Genomic DNA, 22,029 nt, shown 5'->3' with positions numbered 1-22,029 from the left:
CTGTTTTGTAATAGTTTGTGTTTCTTTGAACAGTTTGCTTTGTACGTACATTAATCTAGTCATTGACAGTCGCCCAGAATGTGTGACTGACTCCCTGTTCAAGTAAAGGTGTATGTCAACGCAGAAGCATCATTCTGTTGGCTGGGTTTTATTTAGTAGTAACTGTCTGCATTGTATTGAGATGTTTGTACACCTAGGGTGTCTGTTTTATGCTTCATCCTTGTGGTGTCTGCTGTTGTAACACTATTTGATCTCAATGAAATATTTTCTTTCCCTAAAAAAAAAAAAAAAAAAAAAAAAAAAAACAAGGAAACGGGAAACGGGAAAATTAAAGAGAGACTGTTAAATTTATTATGGGACAAAGACCATATCAAAAAAAGCTGACAAGATCAATTCTTCAGTTGCGGGAAAGAAAAAGAAATTGGTTGCAAGAAAAGTAGATTTTTTATTTTATTTTATTTTATGACTACGTTTTGAAACGTGTACACTTCAAAAGCATTTTATTAGGACATAATTATCACATCTTTAAATATCTATTTTATGGGATAATTGGTAATTTAATATAGTATTAATATAATATCAAAATTGAACCTAAATTATTTTTATTTCAATTAAAATAGCCGAGGTATTTTCTATTACCATATATACTAGGGTAAAGCCTAAGCAACCATGTGTAAGAAATTTAAGATAGCGAAGAGGTGCTATTAATTAAGAGCAAAATAACATTTTTCCTTAATTAAGTCCTTCGTATGCTCGCTGGATGAAAAAAAATCTTGAAAAATGATTTTTGCACATTATTCGTACATTTTTTGTACATCATTTTTTTAAAAAAAAATCAACCATTAGATTTGTAGGAGCCACAAGGATTCACTTGTGGGTCCTACAGATCTAATGAATGATTTAAAAAAGTAATGTGCAAAAAATATATACGTGATATGCATATATGTAACATGTCTCAAAAATTTTACTCGTTAACCATTTTTTTTCCTAATCAAGTTAACTAGCTTTGTCAATTTACATATTTTTGCTCTTATTAAGAGTCAACTGGATGCTAATTAAGGGTATGTTTGTTAATTTATTTTGGGAATTATTATTATTATTTTAAAAAAAAGAAGTGTATAAATAGAAACAATTTTTATTTTTATTTTTATTTTTGTATTTTTTGTGATTTGTTAATGTTTTTATTTTGAGAATAAAAATAAAAGACATAAAACAAAATTTTTAACAAACATGGCCTAGAGCATCCACAATGACTTGTACACATTTTGAATTTCTAAGTAAAATTACTCAACCAAACCCCTAAAAAATATCTTCACCAGTTCTTTAAACCAAATACATCCGCATTTCATCTACCGTGTTTATTCAAATGTTGAGAAGCATTGTAAATGACTGCATTCGATCTCAGGGTTTTTTTTTTTTTTTTTTTTTTATGATTTTCTTTCTTCCCTCTTTCCTTACTCATTTTCATCAAAGAACGACATATGTTTGGAAAAAAAAAATACAGAAAAATTATTTAAGTAGTACAGAAAAAATTAATGTAGAGTTCATTTAATTTGGAAAAAAAAAAAAGCTTTTAATTAGCTATTTAGATTGTAAAGGCAGAGAAAGCAATAAGAGCATTTAATGAACATTTCAAAAAAGAAAAGAAAAGAAATTTAACTCTAAAAATCTACTTTAGTTGATTTAACTAACTACTTTTCAAAACCATTAAACATCAAACTCTTTAAATATTTCTCTATTTTAACTAAATATTTTATTTTTATTTATGAAACTAACTTTTAGACTCTTTACATTAAAAATTTATCTTAAGTCTAGATGGAAGAAGAAAAAGCATAAAAGAGAAAGAATATTAAAAAAAATTTGACTTTGACTTTTTACTCTTTACATGTAAAGAGAATTACCGACAAAAGTCAATTTTAACATTGAACAGATAATTTGTTAAATAATGTATTTTGTGAGTTTAATTATAATTTTAGAGAAAAGTAAAAAGTAAATTGTGAATGTAACCGAGTAACACTAAATCACAGTTGTCGCGGAAATTAGATAGCATACTTTGACAAAGACAGCCTGCAGACGGCTGCCTCTTAGCTTTCTTTCTCTTCTCTTCTTTTTTTTTTTTTTTTGGGTTTGTTTTTTTCAAGATCTATATCAGAAGAAAGAAAGAAAAATACCATATCCAACCCTCGATTATAAACCAGCAAACTAGCTGCAGCTCAGGGCTAATAGTTTTATGTAACAATAATGACTATATATATATATAAGATTCCAAACATTTCAGATCAGATATCTGTAGATTACTGTGTCGTCAAAAAAAACATATGCGTCGTCGGCCATGCATGTTAGATTCTTTCATAGAAACAAACTTCCGAAGTTGCAAAGTTCCCAGTTCCCACCTCACCTTTTCCTGCTTCCAAGGATGTGTTTCTGTCTCTGACTTGTGCTCGATCTTCACTGCATGAGAAGTTAATTAAAGAAGTCCAATACAAAAGCTGCAGGAGATTAAAAAAAGAAAAAAAGAAAAAGGAAAAGCCCACAGCATATATATGATCGATCAGGAAAACTAAAGTTAAATAGCAATATCAATTCCTGGGGAGTGTGGGAGAAATGAAAGGGCACTCAGATATTGGCACGGCTCAATCAAAAGAAGAAAATATTTCCTTTCTGAGTGAACCAGGCCAATATCGAAGTAACCATTTCACGCACATATCTTTCCTTTCATTGTGGTCTTGAGAAAGGCCCGTGAGAAAAATGTAAAACTAAAAGAAGTTGGTGGTAATATAGAGAAGATCGACATGGGAGGTAGCTAGGTTGAGGAAGAAGCCACCCCAATAAGATTAGCGGGTAGAGAAAGAAGGGTAAGGGTTTTGAACGGAGTGTGAGGAGAGGTGAGAATGTCTGGGGGGCAATTTAAGAGGGCCAAGGGGCTCTGCATGAGCATTAAAAACCACGACTACCAAAGCAGAAAGCCGGTCCAGAGCATTTAAATCCACACTTCTCCCTCCATCTATTTATCGATCTCCATAATGCCACGCCACAAGACTTGCATCTGCCTATTTCTTCCAGGCGCCCAAGCTATCAAACCATGCAGTGGAAAGTCAACATTAACCTTTACTAATAGGTTAGGTGTGTTTGGGTGTTTTTTCTTTTTTTGAAAATGTATTCTAACAATATTACATAAAGGTGTAATCCGTTTTGTGCTTTAAAGGGTGTTTTGAGTATTGGATTATTTCTAGAGTCTGTTTTGTCTTGCAATTTTGTAGACTAAAAATGTAATTTTAAAGTAAAAAATGTATGGTTTAGAAGTGTATAAAGGTGTAATCTGTCTAATTTGTGCTTTAAAGGGTGTTTTGGTTTTTGGATTATTTCTAAAGTCTGTATAGCCTTGTAATTAATTGTGTAGACTAAAAATGTAATTTTAAAGAAAAATGTATGGTTTTATGGTTTAGAAGTGTATTTTTAAAAAATTATAGTTTAAAAACATAAAAAATAAAAAATAAAAAAAATGTATTTTTAAATCATAGGCAATGAAATACCTTTTTTAAATATTTCCAAATCGCATATACAAGTGAAACCTTTAATGCATTGTATGTTTTTGTTTTAAAAACAGAAAACAAAACAAAGATAATTTATTTTTATATATACGGGTAAAGTTGTCTTTATGGGTGGTGAAATGGGTGCTCTTGTATAAAAGTAGGGGGCTGGAGAGCAAAAACGAAGATCTCTGGCCCAACAAAGGGATCGCCCATGATGGTGATACTCACTGTCCTGGCGAACCAGAAAGACCACCACCATTAATGAGGGAATCTCTCTCTGGGACAGACAGGCCGCAACATTAATAGGCAAGATGCCCGTGAGACTGTTTCCAGAACTGTTAAATCCCATTGGCTCCATCTGCTGAGAGCCTAGCTAGCTGTGGTTGAATTTTGCAAGGGAGGAGAAGCATTAATATACTACTGTACGTACGTATAGTTTTGATTTGCTTAATAAATTAAACAATGTGTACAAACCTTCACCTTGGTTGAGACTCCATTGTTTAGTTACATATAGTTACGCGCGGTAAACTAGCTATAATCTGATTTTGTATTGGGTTCATAAATGGTTTAAAAAATTGTCAATCTTAATTTTAACCAAAGAACTATTGCATCTTAGTTAAGTAATATATTACACCACTCATTTCAAAAATTTAAATTGATAGGAAAAAAATAAATTTAGTTATTTAATTAAGATACTATTATCCCAAAAATTTAAACCCTTTCAAGCTATTTAATTAGAAGATGCATTAATTCCCTCCTCTACCCATATTCGTCTTTCCTTTCCACTCAACAATGGGAAAGATCCCCCTTATTATTTTGCTTACATAGTTATTTTTGTTGTTAATGTTTGTTGTTCGGTTCTTGTTTCTCTTATTAACCAAAAAAAAATTAATATAAGTGATCAGGCCTAACGTGTAGATATATTTATTAAAGAGACATGATACAAACCTTATTTTAATCCCTTGTTAACCCGATCATTTACCTCAAGATCTCTTGTTAAATCACAATTTATAAAGCTCTAATGTTAAATTTAATTATTTAATTAATAATGACGTACATAAATTATGATCATTTCGATCAAATATGGAAAAAGTGGATTACAGATCTTCTTTTACTGTTTGGCATGTTAGTATATTTAGAAGACAATAAAGGTTTGACAAGCTAGTTTCCTACTACCTAAGGTCTTGCATTAAAAATGTTCTTTTTTCTTTTCTCTGTCACCTTTCTAGTAGCTACTACTGGAAGGATTCAGAACAAGCATAAATGCTCAGCTCTATCAAGTAAAAAAGATTGAAAGAAAACATTCTGAGTTAGGGTAGCTGCTGCAAATTAAAACAGTAAGTACGTATTATGTTCAAATTCAATTAACGAACTGTTCCAATTAAACCTGATTAACTTTCAATTTATATTTATAGATATAAAAATTACTGTGTGCTTCTGAAAACATGCAACAAGCAATCACCTTTCTTTTACACCTTCAGCTTGACAAGATGATTCCCACGAGACAAACGTTCGAGGTTATATATTGTCAATTATATTCCACACCAACTTAATTCGGTATGAGTTAATGTTCATTGAGAATGAACGTTTTGCAACATTGTCTTTTCGGTAGTTGTTGTTGTTTTTAAGCCGAATTCAATAAGGGTGGAGATACCTTTCGAGGTTTGTGCCATTTAATTTCTTTGTACCTATTTTGCTTTAATTACCGTTTCTTACGACGTATTTTTTTTGGCACATTTCCTTTTATTTTGTTGTATTTTTTGCACTGTATTTTCATTTTGAATTTGTAGTTGGGAAGCTCACCCTTTTATATATATATATATATATATGTATAGAGAGAGAGAGAGAGAGAGAGATCAAGTGTTCACTTTTTTTTATTCAGATAAAATGTTCACTTGAATATATATACTTCATTATTATAGCCCTTAAGCAAACTTATTATAGGTTCTAAAGCAAACTTGAGCTAATGATGGAGCATTTGCACTATACGGATAAGTTAGAGCATCTAGTATATATCCATAATAATTTTATGCATGCATTTTGGTGTGCGTATGTGTTTTTTTTTTTTTTTTTGTGTGTGTCAAATAGCTAACTAAACTCCTAAAAAACATGTACATCGAGCTCTCTAAACTAAATACATTTTGCATTTTATCGATTCAAATGTAGGGAAAGATGGATGCATAAGTTTTTTTATGATTTTATCTCACTCTCTTTCTTTTCAAGTATATATCCGCTTATTTAAATTATTTCTCTTTTTTATTTAAATAATATTTTTAATAATTCTCTATTCATTTTTAATGATAGGTTGAGAGAAAGTGAGAGATGGATAAAGAAAAATAAGGACGTAAATATAAATTACTTGAAAACTTATCCATAGAGTTACGTACGTACGGTGTTTAATTTCCCTATATTTTGGTAAGCATTGTAGATGAAAAATGCAAAAATGTAATTAATTGGTTTAGAGAACCAGATGGAGACGTTTTTTTTAGGAGTTTGGTTAATTAGTCATTTAATTTACATAAAAATTTAAAATGTGTAAACCATTGTGATTGTGAATGTTCTTTGGGTATCGAATATTTCGAATATGAATAATATTTTGAATATGTTTGTGAATTTCAAGGTAATAAAAATGTGTTTGGATGTTGAATATAATTCAGATTCTTTTTGAATATATGTTTGGGTGTTGAATTTTTGAGATTGAAAAAAAAATGTTTTATAATGGTCGAAAGTGATTGGAAATGATTGGATTGTATGAAAAGTTGTATATAATGATTCATGTTATGAAAATAAGTGTTAATTTTAAAAAAATAATTAAAAAATAAAAAATAAAAACTAATAATGAAAAAAACTAAAAAAAATAATTAAAATTAAAAACTAAAAAAAACTAAACTTTTATTTTTATTTTTGAAAAAAAAAAGTAAAAATATAGTGTTTTGGAGTGGCTGCCACCCCTTGGGGAGGGGGGTGGCCGCTCGCCACCCCCCGACCCCCCAGGGGTGGCTTTCGGGCCACCCCGAAATCCATTTGGGGTGGCTTTTGGCCACCCCATTTTCCAATTTTTCTTTAAAAAAAAAACAAAATTAATTTTTTTTAATTTACTTTTTTATTTTTATTTTAAAAAAAATATATGCTACAAAACTCAAAAGCCACGCCTCTTCCTCTATCATTTCTCATTGAAACTCAAACTACATTTAAACCATATTCAAACAGCTGTCGGGTTTTATTCCACTTGGTTGCGGGTTTTCGAATAAAAACCCGGTTCAAATATTGAATAATATTCGAACCAAACAGACCTAGACATTCGTCAAATGTGAATAATATGCAATAAATAATATTATACACTACACTATTATCCCAGTAAAAATATAATTTTTAGCCTTTTTCATTTTAAAATTTTAAGAAACGTGACCCAATTAAAGGTTCGTTTGGGTTTGCGATTTTAAAAAGTGCGATCTGAAAAAAATGATTTTTAAAAACGCAGCTAAGCGTTTGGCAAAATCCCAATTTAATATTTAAAATCATGTAGTGAGTTTAGTATCCAAATACTTCACGTTTTGCTAGTGAGTTCAATTCTGCCTGAATTGCTTCCTTCCACATTGGCCAATCATTTCTACGTTGACATTTTTCGACGGATTGTAGTTCAATATCATCATTACTTCTGGTAATGTCAAATGCAACTTTAAATGAAAAAATGTTGTCGACAAAAATTTTATTTCTATCCAATATTTCTCCTGTACTTATATAATTTATTGAGATCTCATTATTTTCAGGTACTTGATCATCTTCAGGAGGTAACTCTTCAGGAGATTCCTCTTCGAGGGGTTCCTCTTCAGGGGATATTTTTCCAGGAGAATTTTGTACAGAAAGTTTGGATTGATCAATTTTCGTTGCCTGTGTTGTGGGTAAGGCCTCTTCAGGAGCGCCGATTTCATTTCCTTGTGCTTTTCTCTTCCGGGGAATCTTATCATTTGCACCAATAGGTCTTCCACGCTTCAGGCGTGCCTTAGACTCATTTGCTGCTGTATTAGTTAATTGTCCTACAGGGACTTCTATCTTTACTAAAGTATTAGCAGCTAAAATGTAAGACTTAATTATTTTATTGTTGTCAGTAAATGCATCCGGCAATTGATTTGCAATACTCTACAAATGAATGATCCTCTGAACTTCTAGTTCACACTGATTTGTACGAGGATCAAAATGAGATAACGTCAAATTATTCCAAATGATTTATTGTCGTGCTTCTGGCAACGACTTTTCTTTCCTTAGTGATGAAAATATATTTTCATCAAAATGACAATCTTCAAAACGTGCTTTAAAAATATCACCAGTTAAGGTTCAAGATATCTAATAATAGATGGAGAATCAAAACCAATATAAATCCCAAGTCTACGTTGAGGTCCCATCTTAGTGCGCTGAGGTGGAGCAATTGGAACATATACAGCACAACCAAAAATGCGAAAATGAAAAATATTTGGTGGTTGACCAAATGCAAGTTGTAAAGGGGAATATTTTTGGTAAGATGCTGGTCTGATCCGAACTAATGATGCAGCATGTAATATTGCATGTCCCCAAGCAGAAACAAGCAGTTTTGATTTCATAAGCAAATGTCGAGCAATTAATTGAAGTCGTTTAATAAACGATTCAGCTAAACCATTTTGAGTATGTGTATGAGCAACAGGATGCTCAACATTAATACCGATTGACATGCAATGATCATAAAATGCTTGAGATGTAAATTCACCCGCATTATCCATCCGAATAGATTGAATTGGATAATCAGGGAATTGTGCTCGTAATCTAATTATTTGGACAAAAAGTATAGCAAATGCAACATTACGAGTAGAAAGTAGGCAAACATGTGACCATTTAGTTGATGCATCTATTAAAACCATAAAATATCTAAATGACCCACATGGAGGGTGAATTGACCCACATATATCCCCTTGAATTATTTGTAAAAATGATGGAGATTCAAGTTTACATTGAGAACATGCAGCACAAGGATAATCACTTTGTAAAAGAATCTTCTAGTTCTTTAAGGGATGCCCATGAGAGTTCTCAATTATTCGACGCATCATAATTGTTCCCGAATGTCCAAGACGATTGGCATTTTTGGATTAGAGCACTTCTGGTGCATCACAACATGTGATTCAATTGTTTTTATTGTTGTATAATACAACCCGGAAGAGAAAGTAGGCAGTTTTTCCAATATGAGCTTCTGGCCCGAAATTATTGAAGTAATATAAAGATATTCGCCACTGCCTTAATTAGTGGTTTCAACATGATAATCATTTAGACGAGTATCTTTAAAACTGATTAAATTTCTTCTAGATTTAAAAGAATACAAGCATCATCAATACAAAATTTTGTTCATTTTGGCAATATAATATTTGCTCTTCCAGAGCCTTCAATTAGGTTTGATAAACCTGATATTGTATTGACACTAGCTTTGTTTAATATTAAGTATTGAAAATATTTCTTATTTCTAAGAATTGTGTGCGTTGTATAACTGTCTGCTAGACACAAATCTTCACCAATCATTTTGGAATTAATCATTCCATCAGTATGACTCATACCTCCATACATAATAAAGTAAATATTAAATTTCATTAATCAAAATAAAATTAAAATTGACAACATAATGAAAACATATATATATATATATATATATATATATATATATATATATATATATATATATATATATATATAACTACAGGATTACTGTGATTAACAAAATTCATTTTAATCCACTTTTCTTTCTCTTTTATGGATGCTTGATATAAGTCGATCAGATGTTTAGGCGTATGGCAGGTATGTGACAAATGTCTTTTCATATTACACCTGTAACATTTATCGATCTTCATAGTTCTTTGTAGGTTTATTCTGTAAACCTTTGTTTTTATATTCTTTCGCCTCAATGTGGTTTCACTTCTAGTGGAAATGAACATTTCTTTTGTAAGAATTATGAGTATGTTTCCATTGACCTCTATAATATATATATATATATATATATATATATATATATATATATATATATATATATATATATATATATATATATATATTTTCTACCACGTCCACGTCCACGATAATGGTTTCCTTTATTACCACAAAATGAGGTTTCATTTGCTTAAGGAAATGGTGTAGAACTCGTTGGACGAGATTTGTGATTTTTCATTAATAGCTCGTTGTTTTGCTCAGCCACTAGAAGACAAGATATTAGTTCAGAATATCTTGTAAAATTACGCTTTCGATATTGCTGCTGCAGGAGCACATTTGAGGCATGAAATATGGTATATATCATCATAAGTGCACAGTTTTAACTGTGAGCTGATTTTAAAGAGTGTAACTTCAAGTGCATCCAACAATAATGAGCTTTTTGGGAGGATAACTGTCTTCTGGTACTTGTATCTCTCCCTCAAATTATTCCACAAGGTCAATGGATCTTTTACTATAAGGTACTCATTTTTATTTAATTCATGTAGATGATGACGAAAAAAAATTATTACTTTAGCGCGATCTTGTTAGGATGCTTGATTTTCATTCATTGCTTTATCACGATCCTGCTGGGATACTTGATTTTCATTCTTAATAGTATTTCCAAGATTCATAACATCAATATTCATAGCATTATAAAATGATAACATTTTAGTTCATATTAATCACACATGGATCATAAGATTCATATGTTTTAATATGATTCTTAAAATAATAAAAATTTATAAGCATATGTTAGAATGTTAATTAACAAAATAGATAATAAGATTACTAAATCTTAAAGAGACTTACAATGATCGAAGAATATCCCACAGATAGCTTTTGATGTTAAAGATCAAAAGAACACAACAACTGGCTAGAGCTTCGTGCTGATAACGTGTTGTAAAATTAATGAAAATAACAAGACAAGATAAAGAGATTGTAAATATGAAACTAGTTCTTCAGGAACTATGTATGATTCTTCTCTATAATTGTGTGTTTCACAAAGTATCCAATACTCCCTTTTATAGACATAGAATCATAGTTGGAGGTTAAGGAATAGGAAATGATAGGACATGAATTAAAAGGCTACATCAATGTATTACATGAATGTTATGGAACTTTAAAAGATGACATGAATGTATAGAATTCCAATAGATGAAACTAAATGGTCGTCCACTAAATGCATAAATGCATTCATAACACCTTTCTCATTTTAAAATTTTAAGAAAAGTGGCCCAATTAAGGGTCCGTTTGGGTTTGCGATTTTAAAAAGTGCGATTTAAAATCACGATTTTAAAATGTATGATCTGAAAAAAGTGATTTTTAAAAACGCAGCTAAGCGTTTGGCAAAATCCTAGTTTAGTATTTAAAATCGCAAATTAACCTTTAAAATTCTGCGTTTTAAAAAAAACACAATCTTATCTGCGATTTGAAAAAGTAGATTTTCTGCGTTTTCAAATCGCAATTTTTAAAAACGCAGTTCCCAAACGATTTATGTTATGCGATTTGGTTTAAAATCACACTATTGTCTATGAAATCGCAATCCCAAACGCACCCTAAACCGATTGGGATTCCACTAACAAGTATTTGGCTGAATCTCAAATCTCAATTATGTTGATTAGAAAAGACGTCTCCTTCCTATTAATTCTGATTCTCTGAACTACCAAATTGAAAGGATACAAGCTATGATGCACCACCGTACCGCCTAATTAAGCTGGGGCCATGCACCCCACTATTGTCTGTTGCTTTTCTCTAATATTTCTGCTGTTGCTAATCTATGATTGATATACTCTAATTATTGTTGCCTTTTTACCCTTGTAGGCAAAAAAATATATTACGACAAAGTTTTTTTTTTTTTTTTTTTTTTAAAGGTTGGGGAAATTTTTTTTATAATCCAATTTATTAAACTGATGTGTTCAAAATACATATAAAATTAAAATCGCATGTAAAAATTATTTGTATTTTAAACACATCAATTTGATAGATTAAATTAAAGAAAATTTTTTCAATCTAATTGGAAAGAAAACTTTGTCCATTATATTACCCTGTCAATCTTATGTGCTAGGATAAAAAGGTACTGTACACAACTCAAAATCACAATAGCATCTTTATGTTTTCTTCTCTGTTAGCATCTGTATGGCTAACACGTCAGCCATAATCAAATTTAATTATTTAGTGATTAAAATAATAAATGTTGGGCGACCGCTACAATAAAAATTGTAGTAGCTTTTTGGTATATATTCTTCCAGCTATATATATTTAGGAGGAGGTTTTCACTTTTCATTGTATTTTTAGAAAACATTCAGTTTCGAAAGGCCTACACGGCTACGTACAGAACCCCAATAAAACCAATATTCTTAATAAAATGTAACGGTCGAGTACGAATGAACAAATGAGTTCACAGAAACGTGGACTGCGTCAACACAATGAATGGTCACGATCAAATCAGAACCGTACGAGGGTGGACCAACCCTTGGTGACGAAGAGAATAGCATATCAAGACAAACGACAAGGAATCGCACGATAAAGTCTTACTTTGTCATCCAATGAAACCAATACCTAGAGAGAGAGAGAGAGAGAGAGAGAGAGAGGTGGTTGACGACTTGACGTGAACATTATCAGGGAATCATTTCTGGGTTGTTGTTTAAGCCAAATTTAAAGAGGTGTTTGGGTCTGAATCCAAAGATTTTTTTTTTTTTTGAGGGAGAATCCAAAGATTTTTGAAATCTTTTTATTTATTTATTTATGTTTTTTTAATTTTTCGAGCGCTGAAAATTCTTCTGAAATTAATATAACCAAACGATGAATTTTCAGATGTAAATGGGTCAATGCATATCTGGGGAAGAGAGGGAAAGAGAAGGGCGTGAAGGGCCTGGAGCGTGTTCAGAGAGGCATGGATGTCTGGCCGTGGTAAAAGAGAGGAGATCCAGGCTTTACATTGCTAGGAAATGTGTGGTGATGCTTGTTTGTTGGCACAAATACGGCAAGTATTAATTTCTTTTCATCGGTCTTCATTATATATGTTTTTCCATGTATGTTGTTTTTGGATCATGCACTAAATATGCCACGCGACTTGTCTGGGAAGACATTCAAATTAATTTATGAGAAATTTTTATTATTTCTTTTTAATTATTCTTCACATATTTCTTTCCATCCCTATTTCTGGTTACCGAGCAAAATCGATCGAGTTTTCCTGTAAAATTTAGCATGATGGTTACTTTTATGTGATGTAGGTAGAATTTTGAGAGTGCAATAAGTTTGTTCTATTGCATTTTAATAAAATTATCATATGCGACCGGCTATTTAGTCCCCACTTGCTCGGAATGTGCTAGTATTCCTTATTGCATGAGATCTGCTTGGGATCTTGCTAATTAAGCAAAAATGAAAAGATGGAGTTTGAATTAATCGTATGTTGCTAATACATTATTACATATCTAACTTAATATTGTTCTCTTAAAATATTTATTTTCCAAATGGAGGAATGATTTAGAAGTATATAAAATTGTTGAGGATTTTTATCCCTCACAAAATACTTTACCCCCCCTCATTCAACATTTTATTCTCATTTTTCCCTCTTTTTTAAATAGATATTGTTTCAGTGACGATATTTACTATTGTTCCTTAACAACATGATTGTTTTTACTATCAACATAATAATAAAATTGATTTTCCTCCCCCTATAGAAAAATTTATCCCCACCCCGGCCACTCCCCCACAATCCAAAATAGTGGTAAATCACCCTCCAACGTACATGTGAAATATGTAGCATCTCTATTTTGATATTACGTTAAATTGTATTATTTTAAAAATTTAAATGAATAATAAGTAATAAAGTTAATTATTTAATTAATATTTTTATATATAAAAAAACGTCTACCAGTAAGGCTGTCGGAAATTTATTCTTCAAATTTTTATTTTTCTACGCAATACAGGAACAGGAAAAAGGGCTACAAAAAGGAGCTTAAACCAGAAAACAAAGGAGAATTACAAGGAAGATAACCAAAAGAATTATGAGGGGCAGCCTTCGTTGATTAGAGGCTCTGGAACAACTTCACTCTAACGAATTGCCGCATGTATGGGTGTGTCGGAGGACTATTACTTTTGATTAATGCACACAATATATAGGATTTGCTCGCATAAAAGGGATTTTTTTAAAAAAAAATAAAATAAAAATTAAATGTATAGTTTTTTATATTTATATACTTATAGTTTATAAATTTTTATTATATGTAATATGTGTCGTTATTTTATTGGTATTGACATGACATTTGACGGTAAAAAAATTAGACGAAAATTAAGTGTAGGAACTTATTTGTTATTTTTGCATACCACGTGAAGTTTTCATAGCATAGCATTTTTATACCACAATAAGCTTATTGCAAATTAGTTTAACCACATTAATGGTTTCACGTTGTTTTTTTCTTTTGTCATTTTTATTTTTTGGATGATTAACTACATTTATCTCTCTCAATCTATTAGACGATTTTTTAGTGTTTTTCTAATATTTCAAGTTGGGTCCGCATTCAGTGGCCGACCATTCTCATAGCTTATGATGAATCTGTATGAAATTTGAGCAAATAAAACTAATTGTTAGACAGATAGACGTATTGCGTGTAGTTTTTTATTTATCACTTTTGAAATATATAGAGTTATTTGTAACGACCTTTAATTAGGAAGACTAATTTTAAATTTTTTTTTCCCTAAAGCCATTTAGTTACCCAAATAGGAGCACCAATTAGGCATAAAGAAGAAAGATTATGGTGATAGAAGCTAGTGACAAAATTTGAAGTCACTTTCGTAGGCTAAAAGCCTAAAACAAGGGTATATAATGTAATGAACTCCTTGTAGGGCTTTCGAAAGAATGATTCGTGAGGGGAAATCTGTCCGGTTTTGAATATACATTACCAAAGAAGTCGCTTTCAGAATGCTTGTTGCCCACTTGCACCAATCAATTTATACTAAAACACAACCGTACTCCCACCCAATGCTACTCATTTACACATGCCTCGCACGCTTAAGAATCTAACATGAATGGCAAAGGTTATAAATATGCAAAGATTAACGTTATGCATTACATTTTTATGTTATTTTATTGCTATGACATTGTTAATTAGAAATTGATTTTTTTTTTTTTTTTTTTTTTTTTTTTTTTTTTTTTTTTTTTTTTTTTTTAAAACCAGGGCTAATTTAAGAGCATTTTTAGTTGGAATAACTAAAGTAACTACCGAAAAAGTACAAATTTTTATATTAATTACTCATTTTTCTATACACACTTTAGCAAATTCTCTATTTTACTTTCTATTTTCTTTAAATATTATTCTACATGAAAAAAGTGTGAAAGAAAGAGAGAGATAGTGAAAGAAGGAAAGGGGGAGAGAGAAAATAATAATAATAAAACTTTGTAGTGTAAATAGTGAATATGCAGAAGAGCTTATTTACTATTCACACTAAAATAAAAAAATTTATTTTGCCTATTTTGTTAGGGACGAGAAATTGCTCATAATAGTTAAATTTGACTGTTATGAGCCATATGCCTATTCTATTGGAGATGCACTCAAGGCTGATTGACAGCTTGTGTATTGTGAAATATGTGAAATTGAGAAAAATTATTTTATGGTTTATATCAAATTTCACAATATCTGTGTATATGTTGCCTAAGTTGTCATGTGACTCATGTCATTTAAAATTTTTAAATGATATGACACCATGTATATTATTAAATGCTGTAAAATCTAATCTGAACGATAAAATGATTTATCTCCATTTCACATGAAATCGAGAGAATCTTATTTCGTGTTTTGTATTATTGTGTTCTTTAAGTTCTTAATTGAATTAGGTTTGCATTAATTAATTTAAAAAAAAAAAAAAAAAAAAAACTTGGTTAGTTTCAAGCGCGTAAGTTCCACCCGCACTTCCATCGAGTAGAAATTTGATTCCCTTGCAAAAGTCTCAGAGGGAGCTATAGATCCAGCCAATAGGGGACAGCAAATAGTGTTGAGTATCTCATCGGTTATGCAAACAAATTGGGCGGATCGTTTAAAGCAAACAACAAAGCTCCAAAACCTGTCACTCTTTATATTGTAATCCCCTCTTTATATTCTTTCTATCTCCTTCTCTCAATGAATTATAGCACTTTTCAGGGTCTCCCCCAGGCACTATCCCCTGACGAAGGATCTCCCGAATGGAACAACAAAGGAGACAATGCATGGCAACTCACAGCAACAACATTGGTGTGCCTACAAAGCGTTCCTGGCCTCGTTATCCTTTACGGGGGCATGGTGAAGAAGAAATGGGCCGTGAACTCGGCATTCATGGCACTTTATGCGTTCGCTGCAGTCCTCATCTGCTGGGTCCTTTGGGCCCATCACATGTCGTTCGGAACCAAGCTGATTTCAATAGTGGGCATGCCCAATGTGGCGCTGACCCAAAAGTTTCTCACAGCCCAATCCACACTTGGGTACGTGCCGATGGCTGACTACGTGTATTATCAGTTTGGTTTCGCTGCCATTACTGTCGTACTGCTTGCTGGGTCTCTGCTGGGGAGGATGAACTTCTACGCCTGGATGTTGTTCGTCCCACTGTGGCTCACTCTGTGTTACACAATTGGGGCATTCACTATATGGGGCAATGGGTTTCTTGAGCCCTACATAATCGATTATGCGGGTGGTTTTGTTATTCATCTTTCTTCCGGGGTTGCTGGTTTCACAGCTGCTTACTGGGTAATTGGCATGCATGCATGCATGCATACTGAATTACTGATCATTTTGTAGAAAGTCTTAAACCGCCACACTGATCATTTTGGCGTCATCACGTTCGTCCTTACTCTCACAAAGTAATTGGAAAAAACACCACACTGAACTAGCCTTTGTAATTGAGCATCTGGAATGTATTCTTAGCTTTCTATTTAAGATATCTGTTATCATTATTTCATTTAAATATATATTTTTGTGATTATTATCTGACAGTGGAATTAATACCCACACCAATATTCACAATCGCACCGTAGGGCATAGACGCATAGTTTATGGGTGCTTGTTCTATCGCCTTACTGATATTTCGATTTCATGATTGTTATGATGATTACAGGTTGGGCCCAGACACTCGCACGACAGACAACATTTTCCACCAAACAACATAATTCACATGTTGGGAGGTGCAGGGTTTCTGTGGTTGGGATGGACCGGTTTCAACGGTGGATCTCCATTTTCAGTGAATGGGATTGCATCTCTGGCCATTCTCAACACCCATCTCTGCACTGCCACCAGCCTCTTGGTGTGGGTTTCCATGGACATGATCGTGTACAAGAAAAGCTCTGTAATTGGTGCAGTCCAGGGAATGATCACTGGCCTCGTTTGCATCACACCGGGAGCAGGTTAGCTCTTAAACTTTTTTCAATTTTGTTTAAAATTGCACTTTTAACCTGCAAAATCGTAGAGCCAAATGGACTCTATGATTACGTACCTAGATATCGTTTAATTTTCTGAGAATGAGCCTATCATGCATGCATAGGAATTGTGTTTCCATGGGCAGCGCTACTTATGGGAATACTGTCTGGTTCCATACCATGGTACACCATGATGGTCTTGCACAGGAAATCAGCGTTCTTCCAAAGCGTGGACGACACATTGGGAGTCTTCCACACACACGCCGTGGCTGGCACCTTGGGGGGCCTCCTCTCCGGCCTCTTTGCCAAACCCCACCTTTTGACATTGATGTACGGACCAAACACCAGATACGGTCCAGGCTTACTATACAGCTTTTCCGATGGGGAATTCAGAAATGGCCTCAGGCAAATAGGCTACCAGCTTGCTGGAGCTGCTTTTATCACTGCATGGAACGCCGTCGTGACGAGCTTGATTTGTATTCTGATAAGCCGCATTGTTGGGCTTAGGATGAATGAAGATGACCTTGAGAGTGGCGACGATGCTGCGCATGGAGAGGAGGCATATGCACTTTGGGGAGATGGGGACAGCTTGCCAACCTCTCGTCGTTGGCACATATCTCCAAGAATACCTTCCATCTGTGGCCAGAAAGTCTAGCTTTGCACCAGAACTCCAATAAGGAATGCGGTAACAGTCGTTACTTCGCGCGACTAGCTTGTATCTATTGCTTGTTGTATCAATAAACGGTAAGGTTTGGCAGAGAATAGAGTAGATGTGCACATTGTGCATCAGTATGTCAATTCATAAAAGTTCGTTAATTAAGCCGTGCTAGTGATCAGAAAGAGTTCAATAATTTTACTAACTCTAAATGATCCAACTAGGAAAGTTCAAATTGAAGAAAGACTGCCATCTTTCAGATTTCAGCTTATCTTTCTTGGGGATATGGTTCTCTTGTATGAGGATCTCCTAAAATTAGGCTGCCTGAATTTCAGTAAAATTCAGGCAAAAACTGCCGTCTTTGCCCCCGTCATCCCCCTCTTTTAGACTGCCAGAATTTTACTGACAGCCTATTTTCAAGGGATTCCAATCCTGTCCTTTTAGAGAGAGAGAATCTCACTTAAATGAAACTTCAGGAAGCATACAAACAATGGTACCATCACAAAGTTATACATTGTCTTATTATCTTCCAAGCTTCAAGAAGAATTAGAAAATTTCTCTTTCAAATAGATGAAATCTGTATAATACATTTGAAAGGGCTTTAATTGGATTTTAAGCTTGGTGAGCCCATCGTGACAGGCTTTTTTTGGCTTCCCTTTTCTCAAAAATAATTTTCTCCAAAATTTAAAAATCACTCGCACACAAGAATACCTATTCATAGAAGTACTGTTGATGCAAAGAGAGTATGTACATTAAATTAATGGAGTGTCTTGTCATACATCATTTGTGAAGAATTACATACAAACCAATCTGTAGTTGGCTTTGGCAATTAAATCTCCAGGTAAGAGTGTTTTGATAATCTACATGGTTGGAACATTTAATTAAATACATGATTTTACATCTACCTACAAAGAACAATATTTCCAACGTTGAAGCTGTACAAACTGTAATTTTGAAGTTTCTTAATACATCAACTAATTCCTCAAGGCATTCGTGACACTTCTAGTATTCCTACTGAAAAGATGTGCCAAAAGGCTAACAAAGCATTTTTTTCTCCAAGAATAAGTTATCCTGCCACCCATGAGACGATATACTTGGAACCATTTTTCTCTAACAACAAAAGGACCAGCCACTAGCACAATTGAAAGCTTCATGAACACGTTCCATTCCAATGTTTGATAAACAAACATAAACGACGATGTACTTTGTAACTGGTTAATGTTAATGTATTGACTCGCGAAGCTTCACTAGTTTGTCTCGCCACATGGCTGCAGGAACCAGTCATCAGACAAACGATTCTCAAAATTAGGCGCATGAATTCTTTTATCAAAAGTACATTGAACATTGTAGCTGAGCACTTACAAACTAAAAATGTAATCAGAGAAATAGGCGGGCTCTGTTCTAATATACCTGCATCTTTGTACCTCTCTTCTTTGACAGCCAAATTCATATTCTTCACCAAATCAAGTTCCTCAGATAGTGTATTTGGACCATCTGCAGCACTGGACAAGATAAAACTCACCCTTAGAGATACAACTTTAACAGATGATAGTGAAAATGAGACCCAAAATATGCACTCAATACCTGTCAAGGGAGACATCATACGTAGACTTAGTATTACGCATTACGCCCCTTCCATAACCAATTCTAATAGCATCTGTCAAGACAATTTGTCTACTTACATATATAGGTGCCTGCAGAGAGCAAATTCCAAGCACGATTAACAATTGCTTTAAAGAAACATCCATGCAAAGCAAAGCAGGGCATCTCTATCTGAATCCAGTGGCAATTAGTGTACAGATGCATGTGTACTTGCTCAACCAACCATATACTAAAATACGCCATTGAGATCAAGGAAACTTCAACAGTCTTGAACTGCAAAGCCTGGGTTTCATTATTTTGCAAAACTTCTTGCTGCATTTACCCTGCCAAGGTGTGGAAAATATGTACCTTGCATCTATTTGCCACATTTATGGCATCTGAGGGACGTGCATCCACACTTAGAATGTCATTTTTCCCTGGCTGCAAATAATAAAAGCCTTAATGTAACATAAAACTTAAATTCCATAAATATACTCTTATGTATTGAAGATAATCAAAATCATAAAATTTATAACTTTGTAACCACCTTGCTAAAATATAGTCTGGCAAAGTAAGTGTTAATCACTCTTTCTGTAATTCTCACCATATTGACCTGAAACCAAAGGGGGGGAAGAACAAGAAAAACTTAGAACAACTCAATAGCTTTATATAACAGTTTCCATGTAGAAGAAAAGAACTTAATAAAACAGAATAGCAGTGCTATCAAGCCAGAAATTGAGAGACAGTTTGAGTCCTCTATCTTTACCAACTTATGCTAAAAGTAGTTGTTAGCATTTTTCTTTGACACACAATGAAAAATAACAACTAAAGCAGGAAAGTGAACAAATAATACAAGCCTTCAGACTGTATTAACACGTAAGAAATAGCTTCATACTTCATAGTCTAGTTTTTCCACGAGATTTATGACAAACTGGAATTGATCTGGGGAATCCTGCAGCAAGTATAAATCCGAGGGTTGAATGTTGGTATTATATAAAGAAATAACAAATATGAAGAAAAAGATCGAGAAATTACCCCATTCTTATCTTCCAATTGTGGCTCTATAAGTTTTTGAATAGCATAGTCCCCTGCAGTAGCAGACATTTAAGGTTTATCTATTCAGATATGTTCAGAAATGATGATCACAATGACAGAAGAAAACACCATGCTGATTATGTTTGAAGTTCATCCGTATACCTACAATAATCGGTAGCAAAAAATCTCCATCACAAGAAATCTTGAGAAAGATCGTAGGACTCTGAAAGTTGTGAAAAAGATCCTCTCCAATTAAATCGACGCCAACTCGGGGTTTTTGCCCTTGGACTGAAAACGGAGTCAATTGACCAGGCCAGGACTGCCATTTCCTCTCTTTTAGAAATCCTTGCCTCCACATACGATAATGCAAGAATGTTTCTGCACTAAGTTGACTTAATGAGGAAAAAGCTCAGAGATGCAAAGACATGGATGGACCATTAGCATCCTCAATGGAAAACTTTGAGTCGCTCAAGTTATAAGATTAGCATCTTCTAGATTTTCTAGGGTAATTCTAAGGTGGAGTTCTTAAAATCCTAACCATTATCTTTAATTAAATAGTTCAGATTTTGCCATCTCAACATTTATCACTGACAAAGAAGCAACTCTAGTTTTTCTTTAATTCATTTCATGTCACTAAATTGTATACTGACTAAACAAAATCTAAATCATTTGATTCAAAATATTTGTTAAAATTATAAGAATTCAACCATGGAGTTAAATCTAGAAAATCTAGAGGATCCCTCTACCATGTGCAGCCAAAAAAGCACAACACAACTGATTTCAAAATACTAAACATAATATATATACACCTATAATTAGCAAACCAAATTTGGCCGTTAAAATACGCAGCCAAAATAAGCTCATCATAATAAGTAAAGCAACACATTCCTAAACATCATCAAAATTCAAACAAAGTTTAATACGAAATCCGCCATAGAATGCAATATTGACTAAACTTCCACGAAGGTTTCCGATAGTAAAAAAGTACCAAAAACATCTTCAACATTGAAATTAAACTAGCAAAAAATTCTAAAAAAACCACCAAAATTTGAGGAAAAATATGAGAGATTAAGGACCTGAGAGAAGGAGAGAAGCTTCGAGAAACTCGTGGGCGCTATCATCGTCGGCATTGCCGGATCCGCGGCCGAAGCCTGCGGTTCCGCGGGAAGACTTGCAAGAAACGACGAGTATGGGGTGGGGCTTACGACACCGTTTGGCCCCGAAACCAAACCGAATCGAGCCAGGGTTCGAGCTCGAAGGGCTCGCATTTGTTCGATCGCTCAAGGTCCCGAACCCCGACACTGTACGGACGCAAAGTCGCGCTCCGAGCATCGTTAATATTACGGAAGCGAGAGGGCTGGCTGCGCTAAGCTGAATCTGAAAAGCACCAATGGGGAAACAGAAGCGGAGAGATCGTTGAATAAGGAGACGGATTTATTCTATAGCTTTTCTTAATTTACAAGGATGATCGGAATAATAAAATGTCCTTAGATAGTTAGATATAATAATATTAGGATAAAATTTTCAGTAGATAATATTAATTTATGGACAAAGTTTTTATGTTAAGATATATGCGTTTAAAATGTATTACAACAGTTTTTCTCACGTGTAACACTGTCCATTTGTATGTATAAAAAAGAAAAAGAATATGGACCGTCGAAGCATACTGATGAGAAATAACTCAAACGATGCTTAAAATCAAAAAAAATATTTACAGAATGGAAGTAATAAATTGATTTTAGAAGTAGGGCTAAAATACTTTTTTACTTGGGTGTGAGTTACCTTTTAATTTCTATAGTAGCTTATTTACATTTGTTTTTTCTGTTTATTTTTAGACCACGATTCATCTTTCATGTGTG

At 33.3% G+C, this 22,029-nt stretch overlaps 2 protein-coding genes across 2 annotated transcripts; one reads left to right on the top strand and one right to left on the bottom strand.

The window, feature by feature from the left end:
- The first annotated feature begins 15,628 nt into the window (after nt 1-15,628).
- Nucleotides 15,629-17,621, top strand: LOC133852425 (ammonium transporter 2 member 3-like). The gene is made up of 3 exons (XM_062289184.1): nt 15,629-16,234; nt 16,602-16,887; nt 17,025-17,621. Exons 1-3 carry the CDS (start codon nt 15,635-15,637, stop codon nt 17,552-17,554), a joined length of 1,416 nt encoding a protein of 471 aa, XP_062145168.1. The 5' UTR covers nt 15,629-15,634; the 3' UTR covers nt 17,555-17,621.
- A 647-nt stretch (nt 17,622-18,268) lies between these two features.
- LOC133851609 (bifunctional nuclease 2) lies at nt 18,269-21,631 on the bottom strand. The gene is made up of 9 exons (XM_062288101.1): nt 21,247-21,631; nt 20,333-20,548; nt 20,171-20,223; nt 20,031-20,087; nt 19,683-19,748; nt 19,505-19,576; nt 19,139-19,248; nt 18,965-19,056; nt 18,269-18,822 (listed from the first exon to the last, which is right to left on the bottom strand). Exons 1-9 carry the CDS (start codon nt 21,500-21,502, stop codon nt 18,776-18,778), a joined length of 969 nt encoding a protein of 322 aa, XP_062144085.1. The 5' UTR covers nt 21,503-21,631; the 3' UTR covers nt 18,269-18,775.
- Nucleotides 21,632-22,029: the final 398 nt, after the last annotated feature.

The sequence above is a fragment of the Alnus glutinosa genome, chromosome 12, assembly GCF_958979055.1.
Source record: "Alnus glutinosa chromosome 12, dhAlnGlut1.1, whole genome shotgun sequence".
NCBI classification, from domain to species: Eukaryota; Viridiplantae; Streptophyta; class Magnoliopsida; order Fagales; family Betulaceae; genus Alnus; species Alnus glutinosa.
The sequence above is the reverse complement of the archived record's forward strand: the minus strand, read 5'-3'. Positions and strand labels throughout refer to the sequence as shown.